General features: G+C 39.5%; 1 protein-coding gene across 1 annotated transcript in view; it reads left to right on the top strand.

The window, feature by feature from the left end:
• LOC124799214 (laminin subunit alpha-1) overlaps nt 1–12,170 on the top strand; it is a 216,601-nt gene extending 204,431 nt beyond the window's left edge. The window contains exons 32-33 of the mRNA XM_047262749.1: nt 10,030–10,258; nt 10,344–12,170. Coding sequence (XP_047118705.1) covers nt 10,030–10,258; nt 10,344–10,489 — 375 coding nt within the window. The 3' untranslated portion in view covers nt 10,490–12,170. The remainder of the gene's footprint in view (nt 1–10,029; nt 10,259–10,343) is intronic.
• Nucleotides 12,171–15,635: the final 3,465 nt, after the last annotated feature.

The raw sequence follows: 15,635 nt of genomic DNA, 5'->3' as shown, positions 1-15,635 counted from the left end.
CTCTTCAGGGGTTCAGCTTCCCAGTTTTGTAGTTGAGCCGCTGTCAGCTAGTATATAGTGCTGACAGTGAGAATGATAGTTTCATGATATTGTCATACCCGTGCAGATACAGGCCTTGTGACATAGGATATTTTTATGTGTGTGGCACCTTTTTTCACAGTGTTAATTTGTGACCTCCATGGACCACGCGTTTTTGCAATTCTGTCAGGAGCAGTTGTGCCTCCAGGAGCAGCAAAAAAAAGCTTCAGCAGGAGCAGATACAGGAACTGCTCAAACAGAATGTGAAATTGCTCTGCTCCTACTCCACTCTGCTGGTAGGCCAGATGTCTGCAGAGAAACCTTCTTGCCCACCACCTCCAATGCCATTCGCCACCTTCAACATGTCTGTGGAAATGTGAGAGAATTACCTGCTCTGGTTCTTATTCAAAAAATGGTTCTAAGCACTATGGGACTTAACATCTGAGGTCATCAGTACCCTAGACTTAGAACTACTTAAACTTAACTATCCTAAGGGCATCACACACATCCATGCACGAGGCAGGATTCGAACCCGCGACCATAGCAGCAGCGTGGTTCTGGACTGAAGCGCCTACAACCGCTCAGCCACAGCGGCCGGCCTGGTTCTTATTGCACTGCCAAGTAAGGTGTATCATGAATCCAACGGATAGGGCCACCTTGTTATTGTCCAGCAGTAACGGGATTGTACAAAATCTTGCAAAATTTGAAACCCTCCACTGAGCTCGAGAAACTTAATTTTGAGGAACTCTATCAGTTGCTCACACAGTACTTTTATCAAACCCATGTGGTGGTGTCACAGTTACAGTTTATCCAGCTCTACAAGTGTCCCAGAGAGTCATATGCAACCTAGATTGCTGACCTGCCAAGTCTATCATGCAAGTGTTGGTTTGTGAGCCCTGAACGTCCTATCTCATATGCGTACTCACTAACTAGGTATGTGATTGTCCAATTAGCACCTGACCCCAAGGTCCACACTAGGGCATTGGCTTGTCAGACCCTTCTTTAGCCAAAGATGCCCAGATTGATGAATCACATCACAAAGGCAGCAGCAAGGAGTGTATTTTCTGACAAGTGGGAGGTGACAGAGTTAGATACACGTGGTAAACTGCCCGTGGCATCCCATGGGGCTGACCAGACAACCGTGCCTTCTGCTGTGCTGCCACCTGTTGCCACCTTTGACGATTTGAGTGTGATGACATGACAGCACTCCCTGCCTTTGCCTGTGACATGCCCAGCAGGTATATGTAAGTCAAAGAGTTATAGTCCCTACTTGTGATGTTTTCTGAATTCTCACCATTGCTCTCCTGCATCTTTTTCTGCTCAATCGACAAGTTGGCGGTCCTGCCTAGATTGCCATTTGTTGCATCTTAGACTGGACTGCCCATATGTAGACACCATGTGTATGGCATACTCTAAGTAGGCTACGTAGCATCAGCTTTTGACAGTTGGCAGCCCATCTCCAATGCCCCTCAGCATCACCCCAGGGTATTCTACTAACATTGCTCATGGATGGGCAATTAGTTGACTTCCAGGTGGATATGGGAGCAATAGTCAGCATGATTAACTTAGATATGGGCAGTCTCCTGGGCTGTCCTGCATTGCAAGGCCACTTCAACAAGTCCTGTCTTATAGTAAACTGTATATTCCTTTGAGGAGGCAGTTCACCATCTCAACGTATTATACAAATGTGGAATGCTAAATTGCATCATTAGTGACCAATTTGCTGTTGGTGCAAAATGTTTTTTATTTTAGATGCCTTTTCAGTTTTTGGCTTCCATGTACTAGAAAAAGTACATTTAGTGTTTCAGTTGGTCTCTTTTCAAACTTGAGACTTACTAATGTGGTCACGTGACCAGCTGTTTGAAAATGCTTTGGGGCAGGCAGAAATTTTTTTGAGGGTCATGCCTCCTTTGTACCATCTGCAGTACCTAAATTTTGTCACCGCTGCCCCATCACTTTCACCATAAGCGACAATGTCAAGGCCAAGTTGCAGCATTGGCAGGACCTTGGTGTTGTTTCTCCTGTTTCATTGACCCAGTGGATCACTTCTTTGGTGGTGATTCAGAAGACAGAAGGTGCTCTGTGCCACTGCAGTGATTTTAAACAGATGGTTAACATGCAGTGTGTCACAGACTGGTATCCAGGTCTGCAGTTGGAGAAGAAATTGGCAAAAATTACTGAGGTCCAGTATTCTCATTGCCGTCCTGTCACAACAGCACATGGATGGCACTGTGCCTCTCTTTCCTATGCATTGAAGACTCTTCCAGCAAAGCAACATAATTATTCACAGATGAAAAATGAAGTAGTCCTACATTGCTTTTGTTTTCAACATTAAAAAGTTTCATTTTTTATTGTATGGAGCGAAGGTCCAACCCAGCACCGACCACAAGTCTTCTTATTTGGCCCTTGTTCGCAGCCATCAGAAGCAATGCCCACCAATTGCAGAGAGATCAGCACTCTTTCTCAGTAATTACTGTTATACCATTAGTTAGCAGTCCACCACACAACATACTCATGCAGATGCATTGTCACAGTTGTCAGTGGGACCAGAGCTGGAGTTCAGCAGACAGAAGGCTCTTGTTTTCACATTGGACAATATCTTGCTGCAGACATTGCTCAGTTTTCCTTTGATGGCATGGAAGGTTGTGGCTGCCGTGGCAGAAGACCTACTTTTTTCAGAAAATCATTTCAGCAATTGAGATTGGATGATTCAAACGCATTCCTTCGGGAACGGAGTCAGCATTATGTACGATTTTCCTCCTCCTTGACAGCCTCTGTGGTCCAGAAAGTCCTCATGACTGCCATGGAAGAGCTAAGCTGTTAAGTGATCATCCTGTCAGCATTACGTCCGTGCATACTCCAGCTGCTGCATGCATAACATTGTGGTATGTCTTGTATGATGGCTTCGACATGGCATCGTGTATACTGGCCAGCGATTGGTAGTGATACTGAACATCCTGTGAGGCCTTGCACGTCCTGTGCACAGAACCAGGCCACACTGCCATATCAGTTTTCCCCTTGGCCAGTCCTGGAGCCCCCTTGGAACGCAGTCCACACCAACTCAGTAGGTCCCTTTTGGAAAAGCATGTAGATGTTTGTAGTTGATGCATTGTCCACTTTCCAGTGTGTTGTCGAACTGTCTTCCACAACATCAACAGCTGCTGTTTAAGTGTTTTGCATCATTTTTTCTGTCAACATTCCTCCCACCTCCCTCCTGGACCCTCATATCAGATAAAGGTCAGCAATTTGTATCACAGGAGCTTGACAATTTTTGCATTCGCAGTGGTACCCAGCATCTGACTACCACCCCATTTCACCTGCCTACTAACCCCAAGGTGAGCACTCCATGCACGTTTTCAAGACCTAAATGAAAAAATTCATGTCTGCCTCATCTGCTGATGATCCTCTGTGTTTTTTTCTCGCCATGCACTGGGTGACACCCGTTAAGGGTGCAGTCCAGAGGAACTTTGGCATGTGTGCCAGTTACAGAGTCTTTTGGATTTGTTGCCTGACTCACATGCCCATCTGCACTTTCCTCATGGGATTGCGTGACTGCCGGATGCTATGTTGGGCCACTATAGCAGGTATTACACAACGATCTGATGCAAATGGTACCCTTCTACTGCGACAGCCCTCTAGCGGGTGAACAGGTGAAACTACGAAAATTAGCAGACACATTATCCACATGCCAGAATAGAGACAGTTCTAAACTGCTGTCAGTCCACGCACGTGCACTAGGCAGTGAGAATCCGCGCATGCGCAGAAGGGGCTACCGCAGTGTTTTCTGCTTATTATTTGCTTACTGCTTGGAGGCTAGTAGCTCATTTCAGATTTTCGTGTTGGGGATTTTCGGAGTGTTTTTTTCAGTAAGTAGGTTTTCATAAATGCAGAGAAAAAACATTTTTACATTTTTTTGCCAGTAGACTTTCTTTTATGCTAGCTGTTTGTGAAAGCATTATTTCTATACTGTTTATTCAAAACTTGGACAAATAACACAAGTGCACCTTTAAGTATTGGTCCTTTCAAGTGCTGCAAATTGCATTGCATACATCCACAACAATGTTTGAATTGGTGAGCTGTGCTATTCTGTGGCTAAAAGCCAGGTTCTTAAAAGAGTCCCCATTCGCCAGGAAACGTAATGCTGCAACCAGCCTGCAACATAGCAGGGCGTTTACCGGTACTTTGTCAGTGATCTAGGCTGATACAATCACAAAACGTGTAAACAAATGACTTAATTTTTCTTTCAGGAATGTGAGATAGCCTCCCTCATGACTGTGTCACACTTGCCAAATCTGTCTTCTATCACATACACCAGCTTCTCGAAATAGGCCATGTCCATCCTAATTAATTTCCAAAATACCTGTGGATCTTCGGGCCTCAGTTCTTTCATTAACAGTGAATATATTCCCCTGTCTTCATCCCTTCTTTTCACCCAAGGTCGAACCCAACGACGTCTGACTTTTCGTTTTCGTCACAGTTCTGACCTAATCCAAAGATTTACTGTCACTGCCAGGGCAATAGCTCCAAAAACAAGTGGATCCTCCATGTGCAATATGCTGTATAAATGTAAATTTCGAAATACATGTACCTGTGCAACCAAGTGTCTTAATATAAAACTGTTCAGTGTGTAATTCAGAACAGTACTAACCTACATAAGAGAAAAACAATTACTTAATCAATAATGGTAAAAAACAATTTCTTGTTAAATAGGAACCTTGAGCTCACAGAAATAATTTGGACTTAAGACACCCTAGTATATCATACAGTCGCTCTTGAATTGCCACCGATAGAACGAACGACTTTACAAGACATCAGACAGTTCTATTTTCTTTTCGCGCGTCTCATCTGCTGCTGCACATGCGTGCTAGGTATATCTCGCATGAATTGTGTAATAAGTTGGAAGTGAACCAGCCGTAGTTACAGGTATGCACGTTAGGGATGCTGGTGCATATGTTGCACAGTTCAGGCGCATTGTGTAAGACGGGCTTAAGGCCAGCATTAGTTGTGGTTGATAGTCTGGAGCATTGACCTGTCATTTGACTTCGAAAAGGTATTCAGTACAATTCTACACTCTTGCATAAAGAATAAAATATGAGTGTGCAGTATAACAGACCAACTTTGTAACTGGAGCAAACAGCTCCCAACAAATAGGGCACAGCATGTCTTTCTTAATGGAGAGAAATCTTCAGTCATAAAAGTAACTTTGGGCATGCCTCAATGAAGTGTTATAGGAGCATTTCATTTCATGATGTATATAAACAACTTAAAGTGCGCGTCATTTATGACGGCGGCCGAGTTTAGGTTCGTTCTGCGCATCTGACGTCACAAAACACAGTCAGTCAATGAACAGAGAACGACGTTGCCAGAGCTCGACTGCAGTGCAGAGCACGGACGAGTGTCGTCAGTTTTAGAAACGTTCAGTCATAAATAAAGTAATTGAACAAAAGCAATTCTTTATACCAATTGCTTCATATTCTATTAATTAATTAAACCAAACAAGCAATAAGCGTCCCTAATTCAGGCGATAGCAAGGAAAGGTGTTTGTATCATTCTCACTAACCGCATTTTTGCAACAGCGGTAATTAATTATTTCCTATTGTACTTCGACGAAATGTGAGTAATTCATAGTCATACCAACAATATTTTTCGGTATCTTGCGTGACATTTTAGAAGCCTCCAGGAGTCGTATTGAATGACGAGCTGCGTTAGTGTAACCGTTAAGGAGTTCGGCTGGTAAGTGAAAGGTTCCGAGTTGAAACCTTGATTGGTGCTTAATATTTTCTTTATTTAAAAACAATATTGAAGTGTCTTACTTCATGAATTTTTTCGTTTGAATGTAATTTTTTGAAATTTCTAGTGGCAACTAAAATTGACCATACAGAAAGTATACGCTATGGACTTTTACGTCTACAAACTCTTCAAAATTTCGTGCAACGGTTTACTACATCTAATGCTGCACAATAACTGCGTTGAACATCGAAACAAAATTAAGTCATTTATGGGGGGAAGGTATCAGTCAAGAAGATGTGCAAAAATCAAACTTTTGGGCCAAATAGTTTTTGTGAAATCGAATGATAAAGTGTGTCAAAGCAGTCGAAACGCCATGTGTCTGCACAGGCGAGCAGTGCAATGATATCAAAATGGCGCACATCGCAGATTGCGGGGATCACGTCTCTGTAGCAGCAAAAGGGTTAATGCGTCCGTGGTGGCTTTACTTTATAAACTGCGCACTCTCCCCTAAACGTAAGTTTGCGAACTATACTATGGCGCTGCTTCTCTTGGCGCGTACAACTGGCAATGCAGCAATCTCCCGCGTCTGGGCAGGCATGCGTAAACCGCCAAGATAAAAGAATTGAACTATAGTAGACAATGTCGACTTTTTTGTGAGGCTTTTCAAAATGATTGTTTAGTTTACTTCTGAAGAAGAAATCAGAAACACATTAAGAGTGGAGATATGCTGCCAACTTAATTTCTGCCATGCAGTCCTCAGGTTGATCACCACAAAAGATGAGTCTGACTTTGTAGTACCACCCTTGAGGTATATTTGTAATCAATGAATAAGTCAAATCTAGCAGTGGGAGACATGCAGCAGGTGTTTAGTATAGCTTAGTTACTAACATAGAGAGAATCAGCTTTTTTTCTCCTTGAACATTTACCCAATTATTGCAAGTATAGTGCCAAGAATTCCATATGGAAATGGAAGAGGATGTAGATGAAGATGAAATGGGAGATAAGACACTGCGTGAAGAGTTTGACAGAGCACTGAAAGACCTGAGTCGAAACAAGGCCCCAGGAGTAGACAACATTCCATTAGAACTACTGATGGCCTTGGGAGAACCAGTCATGACAAAACTCTACCATCTGGTGAGCAAGATGTATGAGACAGGCGAAATACCCTCAGACTTCAAGAAGAATATAATAATTCCAATCCGAAAGAAAGCAGGTGTTGACAGATGTGAAAATTACCGAACTATCAGTTTAATAAGTCACAGCTGCAAAATACTAACGCGAATTCTTTACAGACGAATGGAAAAACTGGTAGAAGCAGACCTCTGGGAAGATCAGTTTGGATTCCGTAGAAATGTTGGAACACGTGAGGCAATACTAACCTTACGACTTATCTTAGAAGAAAGATTAAGAAAAGACAAACCTACGCTTCTAGCATTTGTAGACTTAGAGAAAGCTTTTGACAATGTTAACTGGAATAATCTCTTTCAAATTCTGAAGGTGGCAGGGGTAATATACAGGGAGCGAAAGGCTATTTACCATTTGTACAGAAACCAGATGGCAGTTATAAGAGTCGAGGGGCATGAAAGGGAAGCAGTGGTTGGGAAAGGAGTGAGACAGGGTTGTAGCCTCTCCCCGATGTTATTCAATCTGTGTATTGAGCAAGCAGTAAAGGAAACAAAAGAAAAATTCGGAGTAGGTATTAAAATTCATGGAGAAGAAGTAAAAACTTTGAGGTTCGCCGATGGCATTGTAATTCTGTCAGAGACAGCAAAGGACATGGAAGAGCAGTTGAATGGAATGGACAGTGTCTTGAAAGGAGGATATAAGATGAACATCAACAAAAGCAAAACGAGGATAATGGAATGTAGTCAAATTAAATCGGGTGATGCTGAGGGGATTAGATTAGGAAATGAGACACTTAAAGTAGTAAAGGAGTTTTGCTATTTGGGGAGCAAAATAACTGATGATGGTCGAGGTAGAGAGGGTATCAAATGTAGACTGGCAATGGCAAGGAAATCGTTTCTGAAGAAGAGAAATTTGTTAACATCGAGTATAGATTTAAGTCTCAGGAAGTCGTTTCTGAAAGTATTTGCGTGGAGTGTAGCCATGTATGGAAGTGAAACATGGACGATAACCAGTTTGGAAAAGAAGAGAATAGAAGCTTTCGAAATGTGATGCTACATAAGAATGCTGAAGATAAGGTGGGTAGATCACGTAACTAATGAGGAGGTATTGAATAGGATTGGGGAGAAGAGAAGTTTGTGGCACAACTTGACTAGAAGAAGGGATCGGTTGGTAGGACATGTTTTGAGGCATCAAGGGATCACAAATTTAGCATTGGAGGGCAGCGTGGAGGGTAAAAATCATAGAGGGAGACCAAGAGATGAATACACTAAGCAGATTCAGAAGGATGTAGGTTGCAGTAGGTACTGGGAGATGAAGATGCTTGCACAGGATAGAGCAGCATGGAGAGCTGCATCAAACCAGTCTCAGGACTGAAGACCACAACAACAACAGTGCCATGAATATCCTGCTTAATTGCAATAAAGATTTCAGGACTTCAAAAGATATATACAGAAATAAATAGATTTGATTTCAATTTATACATTTATTTTTATGTCTTCACGCAACATCATGACATAAAACTAACTTTTCTGTGGATGCATTGGATAGTAGTTTCATTTCCTATGTCAGGTTTACAGTGTCAGTTTCTTCCTAGTGTGTAAATATGATGATGGAATCTCCTGGATGGAATAAGAATAATGAAAGGGCTAAAGAGGCATTCAGAAATTGAAATGCACACAAATATGACTGAAAACATTGCTAAGCTTTTAGAAATTACCACCAAGTGAAGAGGGCACTGGGCAGCACACTCACATTGCAAATCACTGTCCATCCATCAGATTCAGATTTCCCCTGATTCCCCTAGATTTTCGTAAGGCAAATGCCACGATGGTTCCTTTGAATAGTCACAGTTGATTGCCTTCCTCGTTCTTCTCTAATCTGATGCTGCGCTTCACACACGCACACACACACACACACACACACACACACACACACACACAGTGACATGGAGGAAGAGAGGAAGAGGGATAGTGCCAGGAGGAGGAGTCTACCTTTCTCTTCTAGCCACCAGCTGCCATTTCCTTCAACTGTTTCTGCCCCTCCCTGCTTCATTTTTTTCCCTTGTCTACTCCACCCATTACAATCTCTTACCTCAATTGAGCTGCAGTGCTCTTGTGATACAGTCTGCTGGGACAAAAATGCCTCGAGTGATACATTTTACGTTATAATTGTATAAAATTCTCCTAGATGTACCCCCTTCATTTTCATGCATTATAGTCTTCCATGTAATGTTTCAGAGCAATCTTACACTTATACACCCAATAATTCTATGTGACGGTGTGTAGTGAACATTGTCAAAGATAATCTGTCGTGTTGTATTTCACATTACTGGTAGAAGGTTACTAAGCCACACTGGTAACAGCCTCACAGTGTATCACAGTGTATTTGTCCCTTTATACATTGTGTCATTATTGGCAACCAATCCCAGTTTGAAAATTTCTGAGATACATAATACATTAAAACCTTTAAAAAACTTCTAATTTGCTGTAAATATTTATTTAATGCTGGACTCTGACTTGTTTTGGAATTCAAAAATTCATCTCCAGTTGATTTTTTACACACTTGTTTGTTGAAACTTTACAATCTATTAGATCATGGAATGCTCTAAGTTGAACAGAAAATATATTGTAAGGATAATAAAGCCACAGTTAACTATGTATTTGTTAAAAGCTCTAAATATCCATCATATAGAACATGCTGTTGAATAATCTTGTATGAAGCAAAGAAATTCTGTCATCAAACATAACACAACTTCATTGTAAGGCCATAAAGGAATTTGAGCAATGGTGTCCAGGTTTCAAGCCCGTTAGTCCTAGGATTGTTTCTATCACTTATTGCTTCTTTCACTTCTGGAAAGTCCATAATGAACTATTGGTCACTTAGTAACTAGCTAGGTAAGTGCAGTTCAAATGTTGGAGGCAGACAGGTCCATGCCAATTAGAGCACCATAATGTTCAGACTAACTTTCAGATTTAAAAGAGATTTACCCTTTTCTTTTAGCATTAATAGACAATGACAATCATTATTTTCTTCTAAACACCAATATCTTCCTACCATCCCCACAAGAATACAACTCATTTCTCAATGAATGGTAATGTCATATGTTGAAATATTTCTCTAAAATGTCTCTTTTTATATGACTGTGTCTATTTACAGGTCATAATGAAAGTTGATATGGGAGACAGGAAACCTTTTCGTGTAGAACAAGAATTTCCATCACAGTATACAATCTGCGATAATAAATGGCATAGGATTACAGCATTTTTTACAAAAGATGAACTTGCTCTTAAAGTTGACCAGTTACCAAACAAATATGGCCTTTCCGGAAATGGTTCATTTATAAAGGCCAGTGTTGGTATACCACTGTACATTGGTGGATTACCAGGTAAGTAAAATTTGAGTCTGAGATATTTACTTACAATACTATAAGGCTCAGTGGTTAAATTAAATATTTAACTGCTCTTTTACAGATAATGGATCTGGTACTATTTTGGAGACAAGAGACAGCTTTAAAGGTTGCATCAGAAATGTGAAAATTGGGAACATTAGGAGAGACTGGACTGACATGGCATCCTTGCATAATATTCTACTTAACTCTTGCCCAATCAGTTCATAAAGTATAGTTTACAAATGTCAACTTAACTTGCCATAACTATGTTTTAGTGTTCCCACTGCAATGCCTCTTACTCAAAAGAGAATGGGAAAAGCAACAGAAGACTGATATTATAACACTGCCATAAGTAATTCCTGTGAGAAAGTGGTGTGAATGACATTTCAGTTGATCAAAGGTATGTCTTAAACATACTGAGCAATTGAAAATAATGAATGGTGATGAATTCCAATTTTTGTTGTTATTAACTTATTTGTTGTCTTGAAAGAATGTAATAATTTATTCTTAACAGTAGATTCATTTGTTACACTAGGTTTTTCCATTGTAATAATAGTGTTTAAAGTGCCAATCAAGAATTCATATTTGGCTCAATTTTGTTGCATTAAAGTACTGTAGTAATTAAGGTTGTGGATGGTGAAAATCAGTATTAATTTATCAATAATTTTAGCATTGACTGTGTAAATTAGTATATATTTTTGATACGTACAATAGTGAGAAAGCATTACTCAATGATCATGTATTTATTTGTGAAACATAACTTGTATATATTGGTTTTTGTGTGTGTGTGTGTGTGTGTGTGTGTGTGTGTGTGTGTGTGTGTGTGTGTGTGTGTGTTTTCATGTATTTGTTTTCTGTACATTAACGAAGTTAAAAGTTAAATGTAACATGTTGCAACCATCAAAAATGTATTAAAAAAAAAAAGTTGGATCAGAAATTATACTTGTAAAATTGGTAATCAGAGAAAAGTAAAGAGTGACTCTCAAATCTTAGGGGCAAAAGATACCTTCTCAAAACATGTCTGCTGCACACGATAAAGGCAGGGATCATGTATAATCCCAGGAAAATGTGGTCAGACTTTCTATGAAAAAGATTCAAATGTTAATTATGCTAATAACTCACATATGGAGAAAATCCAGTCCCTGCAGTACAATGTGTGATTATATGACGATAATTGAGTGATGTGGCTTTTTATTTGTCTTCATTCGTGTCTCTTATGTGTTGTAGAGAAAGTAAATCATTTAGTGCCACTCATCCAAGTCACACATTTCACTTTTTCTTCCTGTATAGTCGTTTAACTGTGACTGCTAAGCTATATTTTGTTTTGTTATATGTGACCTCATTATATAAGATAGCACCTCATTAACTCATCACTAGGCAGCTGAAATGAAGTATGATCAGATAAAAAATTATTTTGGAAATTTATAGATAAATTACTAGCATGTAAAGGGTTTTGAGCCCTGTAGGTCTTTGGCATCATATTGGTTTAATCAACTGTTTGTACAGATGTATGTAACTCATTTATAATATGAAACATTCAATTGAGTGACTGTGAGTCATCAAGGTTGAAGTGACAGATTTATAACACAGATTTTGAGTTATGCACTCGCATACTAGTTCAGTTATCCTTTTAAGGGATTTAAGATACTAAAATTATGATATCTACAGAAAATTTTCATTTGACTGTACAAAATGGTTGGCCTAGAAAGGCTGTATTGATCATTGACATTAAGAGAAGCAAAATTAGATAATGATGAAATGAATGCTTAACCTATGCTGGTCCTCACTGTCATTTACTTGCAGTACCATAATTCACAAATTACTGTTGTATGTACATTATTATTGTAATTAACAGTGAAAAATTGTTGTATTGCATATTTGAATTCACACATCTAATTTGCTAAAACAAATAAATGGTGAATCCTGAAAAGAAATTACTAACTATTAAAAGCATTAAGTTCTTTTTATATTTCTTACTTCTCGTTCCTGAGGCAGAGTAACTGGGCTTCTAAGAGTTAATTTTATTAACCTTTAACAACAGAATGTCACAATGGCTTCTGTTTATACGAAGTCATTTTCAACTGGGAAAGAAAAACTACATATCCAGTCTAATAGGAAATATAAATATTCAGGCTTCGTGATTAATAACCATACATTACTTCATACTATTTTCATATACTATACTGCAACACCAAATAAATATTTGTTTGTGTGTGTGTGTGTGTGTGTGTGTGTGTGTGTGTGTGTGTGTGTGTGACAGCAAAAATCACAGCAACACAAACAGACTGGTTGTGTGCTTACCATTAGGAAGAGGAGCTCACAATGCTAATAGAAACAAACTGACAGTTTCTGTCTGTACCAAGCATCCTATGAGACGTGATGAGCAGTATTCTTAGGGCTATCTCCATTTACACACCGAAAAGACAAAATTTTAAATATCTACGAAATGACAGAGAAAATGTGCCTGACTCTTCTTAGCAAAGCCACATGTGATTTATTTAGTCTGAATTATTAGATGAAAGAATCATCTAAATGATGTGAGAGGAAGAGCAGAGACTTTTTTTCCAAGGGAGCTGCTGTCTTGTTAAAATATGTAATAATATAATTGAGAAGTAATTTTCATAATAGGCAACGTGAATAGATTAGCAGTAATTGTAAATCATTGTTAGTGTACTTTTACATAGGCTGCAATGGTTGCTTTGCCTGTGAATGTATAATTTGACTCATTCCATGGAGGCTCTGCTTCGTGATGGACTTTATGGAACACAACATGTGAGTGAATGAATTATGAGTAATCAAACAGTGGAAAATCCAGGATGGAATGTAACACTATTATGAAAAGGAAAGTTGCCACTCACCATATAGTGGAGATGCTGGACACTGAGTCGCAGATAGACACGACAAAAAGACTGTCATAAATAAGCTTTCGGCCAGCAAGCCTTAGTCAAAAATATATGACAGGCGCGCGCGCGCGCGCACACACACACACACACACACACACACACACACACACACACACACACACACACACTCTCTCTCTCTCTCTCTCTCTCTCTCTCTCTCTCTCTCTCTCTCTCTCTCTCTCTCTCACACACACACACACACACACACACACACACACTCACTTATAACTGCAGTCTCTGGGAACTGAAGCCACACTGCAGTGTGCCTTGCTGGCCGAAAGCTTATTGGTGATAATCTTTTTGTTGTGCCTATCTGCGACTCAGCATCTTGACTATATTGTTGAATTATGAGCAAATTACGTTAGAAATATGCAGGAATGACTTGTATGTGTGCAGCTAAAGATTTCAGTGCATGGAAAAATCTATAGGAGGCCGTTATCAAGCAGTGGATACCAAATAGCTACTGCTGATGATGATAATGATGATTAAGCACATTGGATACAAAACTGCTGGTCAAAATATTTCAACCAAAGACAATCATATTCTAGAAGAAATAAACCTTGTTTTACAAAGCACCTGGCATCCAGCACACGGTGGCCTATCAATTACTCGTATGATTTTGAAATGCATCCCTGTTGGTTTTTGAACACATTCTAAGTTGATTTCTGAATGAGTCATAAGTTGGTTTTTGAATGCATCACAACTTTAAATAAACTTTCCCGGAGACAAAAGGGGACTGGGCTATACGAGCTAAGATTAATAAAGCCGAACGGGTGACTGCCAGTCGCTGTTTATGGGGTTCAATGGGCTTGCAAATGATCAGCATTGTTATAATTACTAGGGAAGGCCATAGATTCAGTCTATCAGAGTGGAAGTAAATGACTAACAGGAATAACAGGTAAGAAAGATTACATATTATCTTCTTGTTGTACCCAAGAAAATGAAATTTTGACACAAAATTTTTGGCCAGACTGCTACACTAGTAAGGGCCAGTTATACAGTTCCCGCCGAGCAGCCACTTAAGTTCTATTCTGGGAGTAGCAAGGAAAATGCATTGTGATAACCCCTAACCAGAGAATAAATGGAGGATAACTAAAGCGGTGACTGTGCCAGGGTTAGTGAAATCAACCGGAGAATAAGTTTTGACACTGGCAGGAATAGTTACAGAATTAGTGATGACAGGATTGTTTGTTAGAACGAGGAAGGAGCAGAAACGGGGACATCACACAAATTATGGAAGAATATGATTCCAAATGTATATAAAAATTTCATACTACCACTTTTCAATCTCATGTTTGAGAAGCTGCAGCATATGAATGAAATGTGAAACTATTTCCAGCCGACTTCTGTCCTGAATATAGTTTGATGGCATCCATTACAAAATATTACACATTTGAATTTGCAGAGCTAAGTACAATGATGTAAGATAGAGAATGCTGTGTGAAGAAGTGTGGCACTGCACTTTGGCACACTTAAGAACAAATAACTTATCTTACATTTCCTCGAACACACATGTTTTATGTATCAGACTCTTCAGAAACATGTTCGCTACAAAATGAACATATTTTTGACAAGTCTATATCCTCCCCCTCGTCCTACCTCAAATGCTCGAGGGAGGGATCGTAGATCCTGGGCTTGTGCACAGAGCAGTGTGAGTTGTAGTGGGGAGGCGGCTAGTCTCCACATGACCCGTGTTTATGTTTAGTGATTTTGCTGCTTCCTCTTTGTTTATTGCTCTCACGTCAAATGAAAACAAAACGACTTTCTGTGGCTGGGACCTATCAAGCGAATTAAAATACATTCACATAATTACGGAAGGCTAAAATATGTTATTAGTTTGAGATTTCATTTTATTTCCTCCTTTCTGACAGTCAAGCATTAATCACCTTGCAGAACAATGAAGTTATTTTAGTCAGTTTGCTAAAGAAATTTGGCTGAGGCAGTCAATTTATTTGAAATGAAGTGTTTAATTCTACACTATTGGCCTGTTTCAACTGTTCACTGTACATTTTTGTCTTCTAGCATGTATGGCATTATGCTGTAATAAAGAACCAAACATGAGATAATACAGTAGAATTTCGAACCCAGATCAGACATTGGTGTCGTTAAAAATTTTACTGTCACTTTTGTGTGATGTGTCTTGAAGAGTAACACACTCAAAAAAGATCAACATATGTGAAAGCGTAGCTTCTCTTGCAGCTTATTAATTTTTGAGACCAATGTTATATGTAAAAGCTTTTCTGTTCTTGTAGCAACACTATGTATATTAATGTAAACCATTACCTTTTCCTATTTGTGTGTTCGTGGTACTTAACAGTGTTTGCTATTGGCTGACTAATCTCATGTCCTATCCTCTGAATATCTGCTGTTATCAGCTGGCGACATCACATGACATGAGCTATGACTGGCTTACAAAAGTGCATCACAATCTCGAATTTATACTTTCGTAACACAAAAATATGCTGTGAACA

The sequence above is a fragment of the Schistocerca piceifrons genome, chromosome 5 (genome assembly GCF_021461385.2).
Source record: "Schistocerca piceifrons isolate TAMUIC-IGC-003096 chromosome 5, iqSchPice1.1, whole genome shotgun sequence".
NCBI lineage: Eukaryota > Metazoa > Arthropoda > Insecta > Orthoptera > Acrididae > Schistocerca > Schistocerca piceifrons.
Note: the sequence above shows the minus strand (reverse complement) of the source record. Positions and strands in the feature narration are given on the sequence as shown.